This window comes from Sylvia atricapilla, chromosome 32 (genome assembly GCF_009819655.1).
Source record: "Sylvia atricapilla isolate bSylAtr1 chromosome 32, bSylAtr1.pri, whole genome shotgun sequence".
In the NCBI taxonomy this organism is placed as follows: Eukaryota; Metazoa; Chordata; class Aves; order Passeriformes; family Sylviidae; genus Sylvia; species Sylvia atricapilla.
The window spans coordinates 1-17881 of record NC_089171.1 but is presented as its reverse complement, the minus strand read 5'-3'; the positions used below and the strand labels follow the sequence as shown (position 1 = coordinate 17881).

The 17881-nt window shown below is 53.1% G+C and overlaps 1 protein-coding gene and 1 pseudogene across 1 annotated transcript; one reads left to right on the top strand and one right to left on the bottom strand.

Moving 5' to 3' along the window:
• The first annotated feature begins 8931 nt into the window (after positions 1-8931).
• LOC136373131 (zinc finger protein ZFP2-like) lies at positions 8932-10010 on the top strand. Its single transcript, XM_066338077.1, has one exon. The coding sequence runs from the start codon at positions 9037-9039 to the stop codon at positions 9988-9990; it is 954 nt and encodes a 317-aa protein (XP_066194174.1). The 5' UTR covers positions 8932-9036; the 3' UTR covers positions 9991-10010.
• A 4537-nt stretch (positions 10011-14547) lies between these two features.
• LOC136373130 (olfactory receptor 14J1-like) lies at positions 14548-15625 on the bottom strand (annotated as a pseudogene).
• Between the last annotated feature and the right edge of the window lie 2256 nt (positions 15626-17881).

Below are 17881 nucleotides of genomic sequence, written 5' to 3'. Positions count from 1 at the left end.
AACTCTGTTCCCTGTTGATGAGCAACAGACAGTCTTTATGCAATTTTTGGATTTCATTGTACTTTGCCCCATTATTAGTAACGCTGCCCAACCACTCACAAAGGCTGTGAAAGATTCACTTTTCTGGTAAAAATTAAAAGGTTTAATTAAGACAGTAAGAGACACAAAAGCAAAAATATAAATCACAGCCTACTAACTGGATATCACTCTTTAAATACATCATCCTATTATGTATTCATAGACCCCCATGCATTATTCAAACATTCCTTTGAGTTTAGATGTTCTTTTTTTCTTGGTTTCAACCCCCTCGGCCTGCCCCCATTCCATCCTGAAGATCAACATTATCTCTCCTTGTGGCTCCATCGTGCCATTCCACTCCCTGATAATAAATTCTTCCTTTGGAGTTCTGGGTCCTGGCACCATTATCTTCATCCAAATAGGATAATTCAAGAATGTGAAGAATTTCCTGATTATCTTGTCCATTCTCTGAGTTAGCTACTTGAACAGAAAAGCATTCTATATACCATGCTATAGCCAAAGAAATATCTATATATCTCACACTACTATTTCTAAGTTTTGTTAATAGCAGAAATAAAAAAAAACCTATATTCATAAAGCAGAGTTTTCCAACATTATACATATAGCATTCATTTTTAATATTTGCAAAAAGCCAATCATATAATATGTACTTATAACACTTATATAACTTTGTTCTATAGCCAGCGATGAAAGGAGCTCCTTTGTGATCAGCTGAACACGCTCATGCTTAGTTCAGTCAGAGTACGCCACCAGACTGAGTCATGTCAGTAGTGACTGAAACCCCTGTAAAAACGGGAGCCATCTGCAGCAGTCTTAGTTAGAAAGACAGGTGTCTGCCACGGAAAGCTGGACCCTGCCTTGGAATGGAGAATGTAAGCCCCCACCCTCCAAATTATTGTAATTTTGAAATTAAGGAGCTCTCAGGCAAAGATATGGGGATAGGAATAAGGGCTATTTACTAGTATGTATAACAAGGCAAAACAACAACCACAGCATTAAAACCAAAACAGAACCGGGACCCTCGTGACAGTCTTCTTGGCTGAGATAGGAAGAGATGGAGGAGAGGCTTTGCTTCACAAAACCACAGGGCAGTCTGATCCCGCTGCCCCTGCAGGACTCTGAGGAGCACCAGGCTGTAACGGCAGGAATGAGCAGGAATCCTGGGCTTGTGGATGATCTGTGTCAGAATCTCCACAGCGGTAGCTAGAACTGCAGGACATCCTGGCAGGGCAGGGGATGTGAGGCCACAGCGTAGCAAAAGACCCAGAGCAGTGTCCAAGAAGTGGCGGGGGCAGGACAGGGCCAGCCCAGCTCCAGCAGGGTAGGAGAAGGCGAGCTCAGAATTCCTGGGCACACAGCAGATGGTGGTAGATCCCTAGGACTGGCCTTTGGTAGTGACAGTGTATTCTCCCCTCAGTAGGCAACAGCTTGACCTTGCTCCTTGAGATGCTGAGAGCAAGAAAGAGCAGCTGCCCCCACCCCTGCCCTTTACCTGCTTCCAAAACTCACAATATCTTGCCCCTCTGGTATCTTCCCCCACTGAGACAAACTCCCAGAGACCAAAAGAGGTGTAACCAGGTGCTACACTGGCTCTCCTTCGGCCACTTCTTTGTTTTTCTTCAGTACCCAGTAGTTAGTTTCCTAGCAACTTATGGGAAGATTTAAGTACAAAAAGAAACAAATCTAACTCCCAACAGTAGCCTTATGAAAATGAGGCTCACAAGCTGAGAGCAAAATGAATCTGTTTATTGCAGAGTTAAGACAGTACTCACACACTTAGTGTGAGAATCTTTGTTCAGTGCAACGCAGTTGCAGGCCAGTAATAAATCCATTTGGCCTGACAGTTTATTAGTTTTCTCAAGGTTTGCAGGCTTCAAAGAAACAGGACACTTTTCCTGTTTTCAGATCATGTGTAATCTGCTTTATTCCATGATTCTCAGGAATTTTCTGCAGTGTCAGGCTTGCTTTTCTCTCACAGTGAATAATACCAATAAACAAGGAGTCCATGCTATAAGTTGATACAAGGGCAGAGGTCACTACCATTCACAGCAACCCAGAAATAATAAAGGGAAACATTGCTCCTGTATAGGGCTTCGGTGAGGAACCAGTAGTGAGGAGGATTACTAAATTGCAATTGCAAATTGGAGATTGGGACCCCCATATATATTCTCATATTGTTACTAAAAATTTGGTAAAATAAAAAAACTCCTTAACACCAATGTAGCCTGAAGAGCAGCGTTCTTTATTTGCCCGGATGCACGGGGGGATAGGTCCTCCTGAAGCTGTGCATACTGTAGTAATTGCCCAGAAATCATTAACATATTTCCTCTCCCTTTTCTGCACGTCCTCTTCTGTCCTGGGGGTCTCTCTGATGGTCTCTGGTGGTCATAGATTCAATGTCCCTGTGACCTAACTGAGTTGGCAGGACTCTGAGCCTGGTGGACTCAGCACAGCAAAGACTTTCTGAGTTCGCCATCTCACCTCAGAGCGGCAAGAGGTTTTATTGTTTCATACTATTCAACTTTTATGCTTCTGAGCACTTTGTATGTTAAATAGTTTTTTTCCACTTTTCTCTGAAGAGATTTTTTTCACAGACCAGTTGAGGGAGGTGCCGTTTGGGTTTGCTTTTCCAGAGGGACCCCATTTGGAGGTTCCCCCCCAAATTTGCCCTAAACCAGGGCGGTGAGAAAAGATCTGATTGGGTAAAAATTGTTTTGATTGGCCAATGGCTGCTTTGGGGTGGGGGCTGCAGGCAGTCAGGATACTCCGTCAAACTTCTGACCCCCACAAGCTGCTTACAATCACCAAAACTGGGGGATGTAGCCCTCCCTCAGACACTAGTGGAGCCATGGGGTCACCCCAACCCCCTAGGATGAGGAAAGGGGCCTACCAGCCATTTATATACCACCCCCCTGCCAAGTTGGTGGAAAACAGAGGGATGCTCCCCAAAACGGCACCTCCTCATCAATCCAAAATGAGGTGGGCTGTCATCTCAGCTTCCTCAAATTAGTGGGAAACTTCCAAAAGCCATTTATAACCCTCATGGGTGTGCAGCACAGTGACTGGGATGCCACTAGAAGGGTTGTGTTTTAGTGCACGTAGTACAGCACCCCATGGTGCTAATCACAACTCTGGGCCCAGCTCTGCCAGCTCCTGCTTTAACTATACTGCCTTTTGACACGGGGAAGGAAAGGAGCCTGTCGCCTAGGGATCTCTGTTTGCCACATGCTTGTCACCGTTGCCTCTCTTCTCACCAGTGTCATGAGCCTAGGCTTTCACAGTAAATTTTGTTTTGTTTTTAGTTCAGCCACAGAATTTGCAATATTTAGAAAGAAAAAGGGGGATTGATATGGAGGATGTTTATGAATATAAAAAGACGGCATTTTAGAAGCAGCTTTTGGTGATTTTGTAGAAGTAAAGAAACGGCTTGTACTGAGAATACATAGAAGATTAGCTATTCAGCTTGGTTGTTAGGTAGTCACTAAGTAGAAGTCATATAGGTAAGATGTATAATGTCAAAACTCAGGTATTTGTCAAACATTGAAAAAGCAGAACCTTGCACCTTGAATCCAGCAAAATCAAGCTCCTAATCTCTGGCAAGAGCAAAGTGACCTGAAAAATAGCCAAACCTCCACTGTGCCTGCCCAGAAGCAAAGATCAGCTTGAGGAAGACATCGGCCTTCCTCCCAAGACCCCAACTCACAACCACCAGGTGACAGCTACTTAGAGTACGAAGCAAGAGCAGGCAGGTAATGAGCGGGTGGGGAGGTGTGGGTTTGTGGGATCAGTGTGTATTTAAACCTGGACCTTGTCTTGACCAGGTACCCACGGTCTGGAGGAGATATCCCCCTGTGTGTCCCAGCTAGAAATAAAACATACCTGCTTTACAATTTCTAATTGCAAACTCTTTATTCTACGCTTCAAGCCCACCACTACAAGGGGTTTTTTTTCCTTCCCATTTTAGGGTATTTGTAAGGCCACAGCCCCACAAGCCCCTTTTAAGGGGGGGTGTCATGACAGCTTTAAGTGACATTTTTAGGGGGGTCTCCACTCCAAGTCCCTGTAGGGCATGTTTTGCCCTCCAGGGTGGTGAGATATTAATTCTGAAGAATTAAGGACTTTAGTTAAACTAGATATTGCTGACGTAGACTTCCCTTTACTAACTAGACATTGTTGAGGTAAACTTCCCTTTTTTTAACATAAGCCGGATTTTAGGAACTGATAAATCAGGAGACCTGTCAATCAATAGACTCCAAGAACACAATGTGATCATAAATCAGATAGTCTTGAAAAAACAGGATCCAGGTGTCACCAACACTAAAAGGTTAAAAAGTCAAAGCGAGGAAGACCCATCTTCCTTCATCATTTTGAGACCCCACCCCATAAGAAGGACCACCGACCCATTTCAAAGAACAAACTACCCATGCTTAATTGCTTTTTGGCTAATTACCATAGGAAGCGGGGAATGGGATGGACCAGAGTCATGAATATGCATTTGTGTTTTGGGTATTGAATACTCCTGTACATAAAAAGACCCTGTGATCATCTGTAAATTGCGTGTGTGTATTTGGGAGCTATCCCGTGTTAAAAACGGGCCAGGAGACCTGCTCCTTTGAAAAGCCTTTATTAGTCAGCTCTTTAAAGGGGGAACTCGAGGGGTCGCCTGCGCCGCCGCTGCTCCTGTCGCCGCCCTCGCTCCTGTCGCCGCTGAGGATCAGGTGTCAGGCGAATCTGCTGCTCTCCCCGCAGCAGAGTCGGGAGGCTCCGATCTCGCGGGAATTCCCGGCAACCCAACTGGGCTCGTGTGGTCTAGGGGCGTCACTTCTTCCCAGTCTCTTTGTGGTCGTGGCGAGGCGGCAGAAGCAGAATTCAGTCTTTAGGTAGCTGAGGGTCTTCTCGGTGTTGTAGTGTCTCCCTTTTTTCCTGGATTTGGTGCTGGGTCGCGGCTTTTGGGTCCGTTTGCCGGCAACTGTACTTCGGTTTTGGAGCGGTGCACCATGGAAGTCCTTGGATTTTCCTATTAGGCGGGGCCGGCAGTTCGAGGAGCCGGCAGGGAACGGCGACAGCCTAGCCCGACGGAAGGGGGGGGGACCCCGGGGTTTTAGAGGGGGTATACAACTTGGAATAAGATGTTTGAGGGTACAAACTTTGGTACAAACAGCTTAACAGACCGGTTTACAACTGGCATAATATTTGAAACAGTACAACTTTTTAACAAATGACAGACTGTGTGAGAAAATGGGAATCTCTTACATTTTATTCATATCATCCCGCACGCTGCCCGGCGTCGTAATAAACATACACTTTCTAACTTCAAACTGTTAGAGAGTCTTTGTCCGTCATAGTTGGATATCGGTGTTAGATCAATATCCACTTTTTTTTAACAAATCAGTACATTTTTGGGATTCTCTCCATCATCGCTGCTTTAAGAGCTTCAAGCTGTGTAGGGTCCACTAGAACTCCCCTTTAAAAGGACAACACCACTCCCGTTGATTCCAGCAGCGGCTCCCCCGGGCGTTTGGGGGTCCCAGGTGGGGTTTGGGGGCCTCGAGAAAGTTTGGGGTACCTGGGTGATGCCAGTGATGGCGATAGGGACCCTGTCCTGGGTATAAACATTTGTGAAAGGCTCCAGGAGGGGTTTTGTGGATCCCAGTGGGTTTTGGGGTCACGATGCATTTTTGGGGGCTCTCGAGGAGGGTTTTCAGCGGTCTGAAGGGGGATTAGGCAATCTCAGGAGGAACCCAAGGCTGTTTTGGAGTACTGCCGGTGACAGAGAGGGGACCCTGTGCCAGGTATAAACCTTCTCAAGGGGGTCTGGGGGCTGTTGGGAGGTCCTATGGGAATTTTGATGTCCTGAGAGGGTTTTGGGGGCAGTCTTTATGGGGCTTTGCGTTCTTGGGGAGTTTCTGGAGGGTGCCAGGGACATCTGTGGGCTCCGCTGCCAAAATCCACGGGAGTGGTGGTGTCCTTTTAAGGGGAGTTCTAGTGAAACCCTACAAGACCGGGGGGGGGGGAAAGGGGGGCTGAGGTCGAGGGTGGGGAGGGAGCCTTAAAGCAGCGATGGTGGAGAGAATCCCAAAAACCCACCCTGGGGGGCAAAACATCCCCCACAGGGGCTTGGAGTGGGAGACCCCCTAAAAATATCACTTAAAGCTGTCATGACCCCCCCCCCACACACCTTAAAAGAGGCTTGTGGGGCTGCGGCCCACAAATACCCTAAAATGGGGAGGAAAAAAGCAGCCTTGTAGTGGGGGAGTCCCACCTGGACTGCGCACTCCCATAACCCCCGTATACCTCAGTCACCCAGGAGCTGCTCCCAGTATGAGCCCAGTACAGCGCGGTCACTCCCACTGCCGGCATTCCCCACATGTCCCCCCGAACCCCGACCTGTCCCCAGCTCCATCCCCGCTCCTCCCGCGGGCTGCGAGGGGCTCGGGGACCGGGGGAGGAGGAGGAGGGAAGGAAGAAGGGGCGGAGCGGCAGCAGGAAGCGGGAGGAAGAAGAGGAGTGGAGGGAGCGGGCGGCTCCAGCGCCCCCTGAGCCCGCAGCCTCCCGGAGAATCACCCGTCATCCCGCAGGTGCCCGGGGAGGGGGAGCTCACCCCGAATATCCCGGGGGGGCCCTGGGTTTGGGGTTTTCTGGGGAATGTTTGGAGCTTGCAGGGCTCCACAGCCGAGCCGCAGGTGCCCCTCTGAGGGACATCGGGGGGTCCCCGGGAGGTGTTTTTGGGGGGTCCTGGTGCCGGCAGAGCCCTGGCAGGGGGCGGGGGGATGCGGGTCCCCCCGCGGTGGGGATTGGGCTTCCCGGGCCGGGCCCTCTGAGCTCTGCCGGGGCCGCTGGGGACCGCTGGGACCGGCGGGGGGACACCGGGTTTGGAGATCCCGGGAGAGATCCAGGATTTGGAGACCCCCTGAGCGGGACCCCAGAGACAGGAGAGCCCCAGAAGCCCAAAGGCGGGACCCCGAGAGGAAGGGGTGTCCCTGGGATTGCCGGGACCCCTTTGGGGGGTGCTGGGGCTGGAGGGGCGGGATGGCCGGGAAAAGGTCCAGATGCTCCCCCCGTGTGGTTCCAGTTTCCTCGCACTTCCAGTATGAGCTCAGTCACTCCCGGTATGATCCTGCTCGCTTCCCCTGACTCCTTTAGGATCTCTGTTTGCAGTATCAGCCTGGTCACTCCCAGTCATTCCCCATTAGGATGTAATTTGCCCCCAGAATGGTCGCATTTGCTCCCAGTTCTTCCCACTTTCATGTTGCCCTGGACATTCTCGTGAGTCATTCCCAGGCACACCCAGTTACCTCCACATGGTTCAGTTGACTTCAGTTTTATCGCAGTCACAGCCAGTACATCCCAGTTGTCACCAGCATGCATCCTGATATTCCCAGGACGGATCCTCAGTAGGCTCTCAACATGGGCCTGGTAGCTCCCAGTAACCCCTAGTCAGGGTCCATTCACACCCACCGTAATCCCAGTATGCTGCCAGTAGCCCCTAGTGTGATCCTAGTTGCTCCCAGTCAATTCCAGCATGACCCCAGTAGCCTCCAGTATGATTCTCATGGCTCCCAGTACATCCCAGTCATGCCCAGCATGTTTCTAGTAATTTCCAGTTGCTCACAGCCACTCCCAGTCAATCCCAGTATGAGTCCACTTACCCTCAGTGTGATCCCAGTGTCAATCAGTATGAGCTTAGCTGCTCCACTGTATCCCAGTATGATGCCAGTTGCTGCCAGAATAGTTCCAGTTGTTTCCAGTTCCCCCCAATATGATCCCAATTGTCCTGTGAATAGTCCCAGTCCCTCTTGGCATGGTCCCAGTCACTCCAAGGTGCCCCCAGCTCTGTCCCAGTTGTCCCCAGCATGGTCTCAGCTGTTTCCAGTGTGGTTCCAGTACCCCTGGTTTGGTCACTGACATTCCCAGTATATCCCAGTTACCCCAGTAAGGTTCTGGTTACCTCAGAATGATCCCAGTCTTTCCATTTACTTCTAGTTGCCTCCAGCATGATGCCAGTTCATTCAGTTGCCTGAAGTGTGGTCCCAGTATGATCCCAGTTTCACCAGCTGTGTTCTCAGTCCCCTCAGCATTGTTCCAGTAACTTCCAGTTAATCCCAGTGGTCCCAATGTGACCATATTTTTCCTCCCAAGATGGGGCCAGTAGGTCCCAGTAACTCCCAGCTGGGAGCCACTCACACCTGCTGTGTGAGCAGCCTGGAGGAGCAGAGCCCTGTGTCCTCAGGACCCCAAAGTGGGGAGCCCAGCAAGGGGGGAGTGCTGTGATTTGTGGGACCCTCAATAGCCTGAACAGGGGCAGGGGGGACTCCTTGGACCCCCTGCATCCCAAAGCAGAGAATAAGGTGAGAAGGGACCCCCAAAACCCGCAGCATCCCTGAGTTGGGAGGTGAAGAGGGGGGAACTTTCTGTATTCCTGGGACTCCCAGCAGCCTGGGGAGGACAGGGACCTAGTAGATGGGGGACCTGCAGTAAAAGTGTGACCCCCAGCAGCTGGGACTAAGGGGAACACCCAAACACCAAAGAAGAAAGACTAGAGATGGGAAACTCCAGGGAGGCATTTTTAGGGCTGAATCTTGGTGTGTGGGAGGTGTTTATGGTCCCCAGATTAGCAGTGACTTCTAGAGGTGCACTTGGGCAGGGGGACCTTCAAACTCAATGTGCTCATCCCATGTTTTTCCCCAAACCAGGATTTTCAATTCCCAAACCTTGGCAGGATGGAGAAGAAGGCTGCAGAGAAGATGCCCTGGGCCCCCCGGAAGGTGAGGAGGAAGTCACTGCACCTTTCCCCCTCTCTCCTGCTCTGTCTCCCAGCCCAGCATGGCCCTTGGCTGCAGGACAACCCTGATGCTGATGCCATCCTGCTGGGATGGATTAGGGGGATCTCCTTCCCTCTGGCATGGAGGCAAATCCCATCCTCTCCTTGTCCTTTCTCCCCCAGACAAGGAACTGAGGACGGAGACCAGGGAGAACAAGTCCCCACAGCAGAACCTCATGGAAGAATCCGTTTTGAGCGGCTGCACGGCACAGGAATCCAACAGGGAGGAAAAGCCCCAGAGATCCCACAGGAGGAGGAGCTCCAAACCCAGCCCAGGGTGCTCCGAGGTGGAAAGACCCACCCTATGCTTGGATGGTGGACAGAACTTTAGCCAGGGCTCGGAGCTGGGGGTCCATGAGCAGCTTCATGATAGGGAGAAGCCCTACAAGTGCTCGGAGTGTGGGAAGAGCTTCAGCCAGAGCTTCAACCTGATCCACCACCAGATGATCCACACCGGGGAATGGCCCTACGAGTGTGGGGAATGTGGGAAGGGCTTCAGCCAGAGGTCCAGACTTATCATCCACCAAATGGTCCACACCGGGGAGAGGCCCTATGAGTGTCCTGAGTGTGGGAAGTGCTTCAGGTGGAGCTTCCACCTGGTTGAGCACCAGCGGATCCACACCGGGGAGAGGCCCTACGAGTGTCCCAAGTGTGGGAAGAGGTTTCGTACCTGCTCAGATCGCCTTCTACATCAGCGGGTTCACACAGAGGAGAGGCCCTTCCGCTGCCCCGACTGCAAGAAGGGCTACAAGCACAACTCTCACCTCATCACCCACCAGCGCATCCACACTGGGGAGAGGCCCTACAAGTGTGGGGAATGTGGGAAGAGCTTCAGCCGGAACTCCCACTTGATCTACCACCAGAGAATCCACACTGGGGAGAGGCCCTACAGGTGTCCCAAGTGTGGGAAGAGGTTTCAGACCAGCTCCAATCTCCTCGTGCACCAGCGGATTCACACAGAGGAGAGGCCCTTCTGCTGTGCCATCTGCGGGAAAGGCTTCAGGGGAAATGCACAACTCATCAGGCACTGGCACATCCACACCGGGGAGAGGCCCTACGAGTGTCCCCAGTGTGGGAAGAGCTTCTCAGATGGTTCTACCTTGACCAGACACCAACGGAGGCACCAGTAAGGGAAGCCCTGTGAGTGCCCCGACTGGGAAGAGCTTCATGTCCTGCTCCAACTCCATTCCCCACTGGAAGACCCACATTGGGCAGAAACCTGGTGACCCACATTCCTTGTGATCCACTAGGCTGGTGGTCTCCACATCCTACTGGATCCTGACAGAACCCTGGTTGAACACAGGGGCAGGAACATCCATGGGGACTCTGATTGACATTGGAAATTAATTGGGAAGAGCTGATTTTTTGACTTACAGCCCCAAAAAACCTCTTTTGCTCTGTCCAGTTGTTTCTTCTAGTGGCATCAAGCAATGCTGGATGAACTTGGAGATCTTCTCCTACCTCAATAATTTCCATGTTTATCCCATCAAAACACCCAGAATTGGGGTAAAAATAAAGAAATTAAGCAAAGTGATCTAAAGCTGAATCATTTCACTGGGATTTGAGTGTGAATTTGGAGTTCAGGAACTATTCAGGAAGATTCAGGTGTTCTGGGACCACTTAAGCCAAGGGACATGGCCATGATCTCATAGTTGTTGCAGCAGAACGTGTCCACCTGAGCCCATCTGTTCTCCAGGAATTCTGGCTGTTTTGTCCTGGTCCCTGGTCTGAGTCTCCCCATCCAGGGTGTCCCCCCCCCGCAGCCAAAAGTGCTCAAATCACTATTGAAGTGCCTGAGCTGCTCCTGGCTGTGAATGTTCCTGTCCACCAACATCTCCTGGTCAGTGCCATGGGGGACTGGGACAGGTTTTAGGGACTCTGGGGTGACTGAGAGAGGCTTTTGTGGCTCTTGGGAGCATTTGTGGTGCTGAGAGGGGGTTTGAGGGCCTTCTGGGGGGTTTGTGAGGGAGTTTTGGGGTCCTGGCAGGACTGTGTGGCTTGCAGAGAATTTGAGTGGGTCTTGGGGGAGATAGGATAAGGGGTTTGTGGTTTCTAGGAGGGGGTTTGGGCCCATCTGTGTTGCAGAGAGTGGTTGGGGGTTCGTCATGGCTGGGAGCTGTGGGGTGGTTTGAGTTGTGACTCCTCCAGACACCCAAAGCAGCCACCTGACCCCTGCCCCAAAGATTCTGCTGGGGTTTGGGGGCCCCATGTTGGGGTTCATCCTCCTGGTGCTGCAGGAGAAGGTGAGGGGGGGTCCCCAGGGGCTGTGTGTGTCCCCCCAGAGTGTGTGTGACCCTTCCCATGCTGGTGTCACCCCCTTTTCCCTCCCCACAGGGCTCCTGCCCCAGCTCCTGCTGTCCCTGGGAGGGAAGGAGGAAGAGGCCCAGGGGAAGCAGATCCTCAGGTGGGACAGGGCTTAGGCTCAGGGCAAGGTCCTGCCCTGCACACCTGGCTCAGGTGTGACCCTGCCCCAGGAAGGGAGCGGGACATTCCCATCCCCACGGATCAGGGCTGGGAGCAGCACTTGGAGCAGAGACATGGAAATACTGGGAATGACTGGGACTACACTGAGGGCTACTGGGAGTGACTGGGAATGACTGGTGCATGCTGGGGGTAACTGGCATATACTGGGAAGGAGTGAGATCATGCTGGAGGCAAATGGAACCATACTGGGGACTCTGGGGTGATTGGGAATGGGCATGCTGGGGGCAACTGGGATATACTGGGAGTGTCTAGAATGATTCTGGAGGGACAACACTGGGAACAACTTGGAGCAACTGGGAGCAGTGAGGAGTGACTGGAGGCCACTGAGATCACACTGGCAGTGACTGAGACTGTACAAGGGGCAACTGGGTGCAACTGGGATTATGCTGGAGGAACTAGGAACAAATGGAACCATGATGGAGGTGGCTGGAATGACACTGAGTGGGACTGGGATCATACTGGGAGTGACCAGGAGAATGCTGAGGGAAGTTTGGGCCATTGTGGGGGCAACCACGATATATTTGGAGCAACGGGAACTGCACTGAGGGTGACTCAGAGTGGCTGTGGGCAACTGGAATCATGCTGGAAGCAACTGAAAGGAAGTGGGAGAGACTAGGAGCATGCTGGGGGAAACTGGGATGTACTGAGAGAGACTGAGAGTCACTGGAACCATACTGGGAGTGACTGGAACCATGGCAATGGCCTGGGCTGGGCAATGTGGGGCCTCATGGTGCACAGGGAGCACTGTGACACTGCAGGGCCTGCTGGAACCAAGGGGACATTGTCACACTCTGGGCCTGGCCAGCCCATGGGGTGTTCAGGAGCCCCGGGGTGCCCAGTGCAGCAGAGCAGAGCCCCTGGCTCAGGAGGCCACAGCTCCCCGGGACACCCTGGCTGGTGGTCTCCACATCCTCCTGTGGGGGCAGCAGGAGATGCCCAGGGAGAAAAGGAAGCCCAAAGCCCAGTGCCCCAAGGGCAGCACCAGCTGAAGGACGGTGCAGGAGGGAAAGGCGGCTGCTAGGACAGCACTGAGGCTCCTCAGCACAGTGCCAAGGTTGTGTGACATCACAGGAGGCTGTGCTGCATGCTAGAGTTGGATGTGTGTTTGTGATGATCTCCAAGACCCCGGGGCACCTGGGATTCCCTGTTCAAGCTCACTGTGTGATCAGTGCCATCCTGTTGCTCCACATGGCATCAGTGCCAGGATGTGTGGCAGGGAGTTTCCCTTTGAACATCCAGCCCAGCACTGGCAGTTGGGTGCCAGAAGAAGCTGAGCTTTGGTGCTAATCACTTCTGAAGAAGACCAAACACCAGCACAGGTTGCAAGAATTCTCTTTTGCAGCTGGGGTTTAACAGGATCCTTTGTATCCCTGATGCCAGAACCCCAAGGGCTGTCCCTCCAGGTTGGGCAGCACCTCGAGTGCTGTGTCCAGTTCTGGGCCCCTCAATTTAGGAAGGACATGGAGGGCTGAGGCATGTCCAAAGAAGGGCAGCAAGGCTGGTTAGGAGTCTGGAGCACAAGTCCTGTGAGGAGTGGCTGAAGGAGCTGGGGTTGTTTATCCTGGAGAAGGGAGGCTCACGGAAGATAGGTGGTGTCAGGATACAGGCTGGACTTGATGATGTCCAGGGTCTTGTCAAGCCTTGCTGATTCTGTGATTCTTTTGGAGCCCCTGCAGGATGAGCTCCTCTTCAGAAGGTGCAGCAGCCCAGGTCCCTCAGCTTCTCCTCACAGCCCCAAAGCCCATCCTGTCAGTCCTGCAGAGCCTCTGCAGCTCCTCCTCATGGCCCAGAGCAGGGAGCCCCATAGCCAGACACAGCAGTCCAGATGTGCCTCCCTGGGCTGTGGTGCCTCTGGCAAGGAGCAGCACCAGGCACTGCAGGAGCCTGCAGACAATTCCTGAAGAACTTGGAGGATGATCCTGCTCCCCAAGGGCCATTGCCATGGTGTCAACTCAGGAAATGAAATGGGGAAGGGGGCCAAAGAGGAGAAGGCAAACAGGCATGGGCTGCTTGCAGAGGAGGGAACAGGGGCGGGCAACAGGAAGAAGTTTTTACCAGGAAGAGTAAAGCAAAGGTGAAGCAAAGGAAATGCTGAGGGAAGTTTGGAGATCGCTGCCAGGCAGCCCTGGCTCTGAGCAACAACATCTGCAGTGGCACAGGAAACTCACAGCTGATGGGAACAAACTCTCTGGCTGACTGCAGAGGCCATGACAAAGCTGAATGGTTTCCCTCCTGTCCCCCAGCCCCTCCTGGCCCCAGGGGCTGATGGCATTTGTGCTCCCTCAGGTTCATCTCCCCCCACCAACACCATGGGGGTGCTCAGGCCTGCTCTGGGCAGCGCAAACAGGGGCTCCTGAGCCAGTGCTGCCGTGTCTGTGCCCGCAAGGATGGGGCCCCTGTGTGAGCTGGGGGAGAGGCCAGGGCTGCAGAGGGGGGATGTTGTTGGCAGGTGCATGAGGACGCTCTGGGACGCTGCCCTGGGGTGTCCAGCGCAGTGGGGATGGATCAGGCCCTGCTCTGCTGCTCCTTCCCATTTCCCCAGGGACCTTGCAGAGCCCCAGCCATGCTGTTTGCCCCCCAGCCTGCCCACGGCCAGCCTGGGGCTGCTCACGGGGCTTTTCTGTGCTGGGCATTGGCCTGGGCGTGTTCTGGAGAGAGCCTGGGCAAGGAGGCTGGAGCCCCCAGGCCCTGCCCTGAGGCGTCAGCGCTGCCCCAGCAGTGCCCATGGCCTGTCCCTGCTGCAGCCCCGGCACTGCCACCCCCAGCCCTGTGCCCGGCCCCGAGAGCACTCAGGCCCTACAGCAACACCAGGGCCAGGAGGGCAGCGGGGCAGGGCCACGGGAGCAGCACTGCCAACACCAAGGGCTGCTGCTCCTGGCCACAGCTGCTGTGCCAGCCCTGATCTGCCCCAGCTCTGCACACAGACAGTGCTGCTGCAGCTGCAGAGAAGGGAGCAAAAGGGGCATCTCTGCAGAAAACTTGGCTGGGAGATCCTTGAGTTCTTTTAAAGCCACACAGACTGCAGCCTCTCATTGACACAGTCTGTGGCCACAGGGAAGGTGGAGAGAATCTTTGTGGACAATATTAAAAAGTAAAACAAAGATAAAGAAACTGCAAGATAATGAAACCAACAAGAAGTATAAAAAATTACTTTTATTACAAGTGATTTGCAGAAATTTGCCGGCAGTTTAATGTTCCTAAAATCATCCAGTCATCTGACTCCATACTGCAGCCTTGAGCTCCTGGTTCCTCAGGCTGTAGATGAGGGGGTTCAGGGCTGGAATCACCACCGAGTACAGAACTGACAGGGCCAGATCCAGGGATGGGGAGGAGATGGAGCAGGGCTTCAGGTGAGAAAATGTGCCAGTGCTGAGGAACAGGGAGAGCACAGCCAGGTGAGGGAGGCAGGTGGAAAAGGCTTTGTGCCGTCCCTGCTCAGAGGGGATCCTCAGCACAGCCCTGAAGATCTGCACATAGGAGAAAACAATGAACACAAAACAGCCAAGTGCTAAGGAGATACTGAAAACAGAAAGCCCAAGTTCCCTGAGGTAGGATTTGGAGCAGGAGAGCTTGAGGATGTGTGGGATTTCACAGAAGAACTGGCCCAGGGCATTGCCATGGCACAGGGGCAGGGAAAATGTATTGGCTGTGTGCATGAGAGCATTGAGAAAGGCACTGGCCCAGGCAGCTGCTGCCATGTGGGCACAAGCTCTGCTGCCCAGGAGGGTCCCGTAGTGCAGGGGTTTGCAGATGGACATGTAGCGGTCGTAGCACATGATGGTCAGGAGGAAATACTCTGCTCCAATGAAGAACACAAAGAAAAAGAGCTGAGCAGCACATCCTGCATAGGAGATGTCCCTGGTGTCCCAGAGGGAATTGTGCATGGCTTTGGGGACAGTGGTGAGGATGGAGCCCAGGTCGCTGAGGGCCAGGTTGAGCAGGAAGAAGAACATGGGGCTGTGCAGGTGGTGGCCGCAGGCGACGGCAGCGATGACGAGGCCGTTGCCCAGGAGGGCAGCCAGGGAGATGCCCAGGAAGAGGCAGAAGTGCAGGAGCTGCAGCTGCCGCCTGTCTGCCAGTGCCAGCAGGAGGAAGTGGCTGATGGACATTTGCTGTGGCTGCACATGGGGACCTGTTCATGGATAAAGGCCAGTGACAAGTCAGCAGAGGCTGCTTTGAGCCAAACCTGGGCCATTCCCTGTAGACTGTCCTGCTGATGTTGGTGTCTTTGGTGTTGACCCTGACTGCCGACAAAACAGCAACACATTCCCTTCAGATCTGAACTAGCGGCAGGGGCTGAGGTATCCATACACAAGATGGCGGCTGGGGCTGAGGCTGTGCCTCCCAGTGCGATCCACAGCCCTGCCGGCCCAGCCCCAGTCCCAGAGCCACAGAGGGCAGGCAGAGCACCCTCCTTCAGCCATCTGCCGAGATGGACATTAACAGACACTCGAGAAAAAGACAAAGTGTGGCACCTTTGCTGTGTGCACACAAACACAGACCAACAAGTTGAGAACGTTGGCTGGCAGTATTTTGATGTCAAGGCAATCCAAATAGGTGAAAAGAGGCAGAAACTACAGGGACTGAATGCTTTAAAATAAAAAACTTCTTTTTTTCCAAAAGAGGGCCAAAAGCATTTCCTGTGCAGATGACTTAGTTTAGCATAAAGAAGCATCAAAAGTGGTATTGTCCAGGCAGGAGTCATAGTGACTTTGAGGTGATAAAAACAGAAATGGGATCTGCTTGAGGCGAATGCTGCAGTGGCTGCTCATCTGCGATGTATCCCTCAGGGTACCTATTTCTTTAGAACACGATGAAGACCCACAGATGTCCTGCTCCAAGCAAAGGGCATCCTTGGGAGGGGTGTCCAAAGACTCCCGGAGCTGCAGCAGCCTCGGGGCTGTGAGTATTCCTTGGGGAGCCTGGTCAGTGGCCCAGCCCCTCGTGTATGGAAAGGTGCTTTTGCTGTTCTGTTAATTCCTTTAAAGAAAGATCTTCTGCAGGACACCTGTAGAGAGCAATGAAGCTCCCCACAAGCAATGATAAGTTGATGGGATGGGAAGAACACATAGTCAAAAGCGTTTCTTCTTCCCAGAGGCTGCTGGAAGATGCAGAACAGAGGAAAATGGTGCAGATGTCAAATACCAGAGTCAAACATGAGTAACCAGCATGACACATGATAAGAAGTCAGAGTCTATTTTCCAAAGGAGGCTAGTTGTCAGAAACAGGACAGTTTGAACAAGGGGGAGTTGTCAGAGAGGAAATGGGGGATCTTGAAGCCACAAAAAGACAGCTCAGAGAGGAAGAGCAGCCAGTAGCTCAGCAGGGCAGAGCCGAGGACCCAAGAAGCTCGAACCACATGGACAGAGAGTTGAGGCTTCGTGATGGCAGCGTAGATCAAAGGGTGGTCAGTGGCCCAGTTCCCGCATAGGGGAAGGGGCTTTTGCTGTTCTCCTGCCTGGAGCCGCCCTGGCCCAGCCCCAGCCATTCCCGGGCTGCTGTCCCTGCTCCCCCGGGGCCCAGGTGGGAGCTGCCCCAGCGCTGGCCCTGGCAAGGAGCCTCAGCCCCGGGGAGCTCCCAGCTGTGTCCTGCTGGCTGCGGCCGAAGGGAGGCAGCGGCCGCAGAGCTGCGGGGAAAGGTCCCGGCCCTGGCTCCGGGCTGGGGCCACGGGCAAAAAGTCAACTTGCCACTTGTGGCCCACAGCAGGGAGGAGCGGCAATTGCTGGCTGAGAGAGACTCTTGCCAAGGCTCTGCAGGGAGAGGACACAGGGAAGGGCTTTGTGCTGCCGGGGCCAGGCCGAGATGGGACGTGGGCATGGACTTGTACCCTGGGAGGGCGGCCGGGCCCTGGCCCAGGTTGGCCCGAGAGGCTGTGGCTGCCCCCGAATGCCTGGAAGTGACCAAGGGACGGTTAGATGGGGCTTCCTGCCAAGGAGGGATGGGATGGGATGGGATGGGATGGGATGGGATGGGATGGGATGGGATGGGATAGGATGGATTGGTGTAGGGTGGGGATGGAAGAGTGGGGGTGGGATGAAGTTTCTCAGGGGTGGGGATGGGAATGGGGGGATGAGGTGGTTTGGGCTTTTGAAGTGTGGCACTAGAGGCGGGGAGAGCAGGGGGCACTTCTGGGGATGGCTGGTGGTGCTTGTAGTAATTTTGGGGCCTTGAAGTGTCCTGTGGGTGGTTGCAGTGCAATTGGGGAGGCTGAGGTAAAGGCATGAGACTTGGAGGGCTGAGGTGAAGCAGCAGGGATTCGGTAAGAGTGAGGGCATCTCCTTCCAAGGAAGGAAGGAAGAAAGGAAGGAAAAAGGATAGAAAGAAAGATATCAACTAGGGAACCCCTAAAACATGGGAAGCCTGGACAGAGGAACGTAGATCAAACCAATATGGTTACCATTACGTTTTCTCTATTCTGTCTCAAATGGATGGTATATACACTTTGGTACGGTTTACAATTACAGGTCATAAGAAAAATGCAAACAAACATTGTTTATCTTATTCTTAAGGTGGCTAAAATGTTCACACTACACCTAT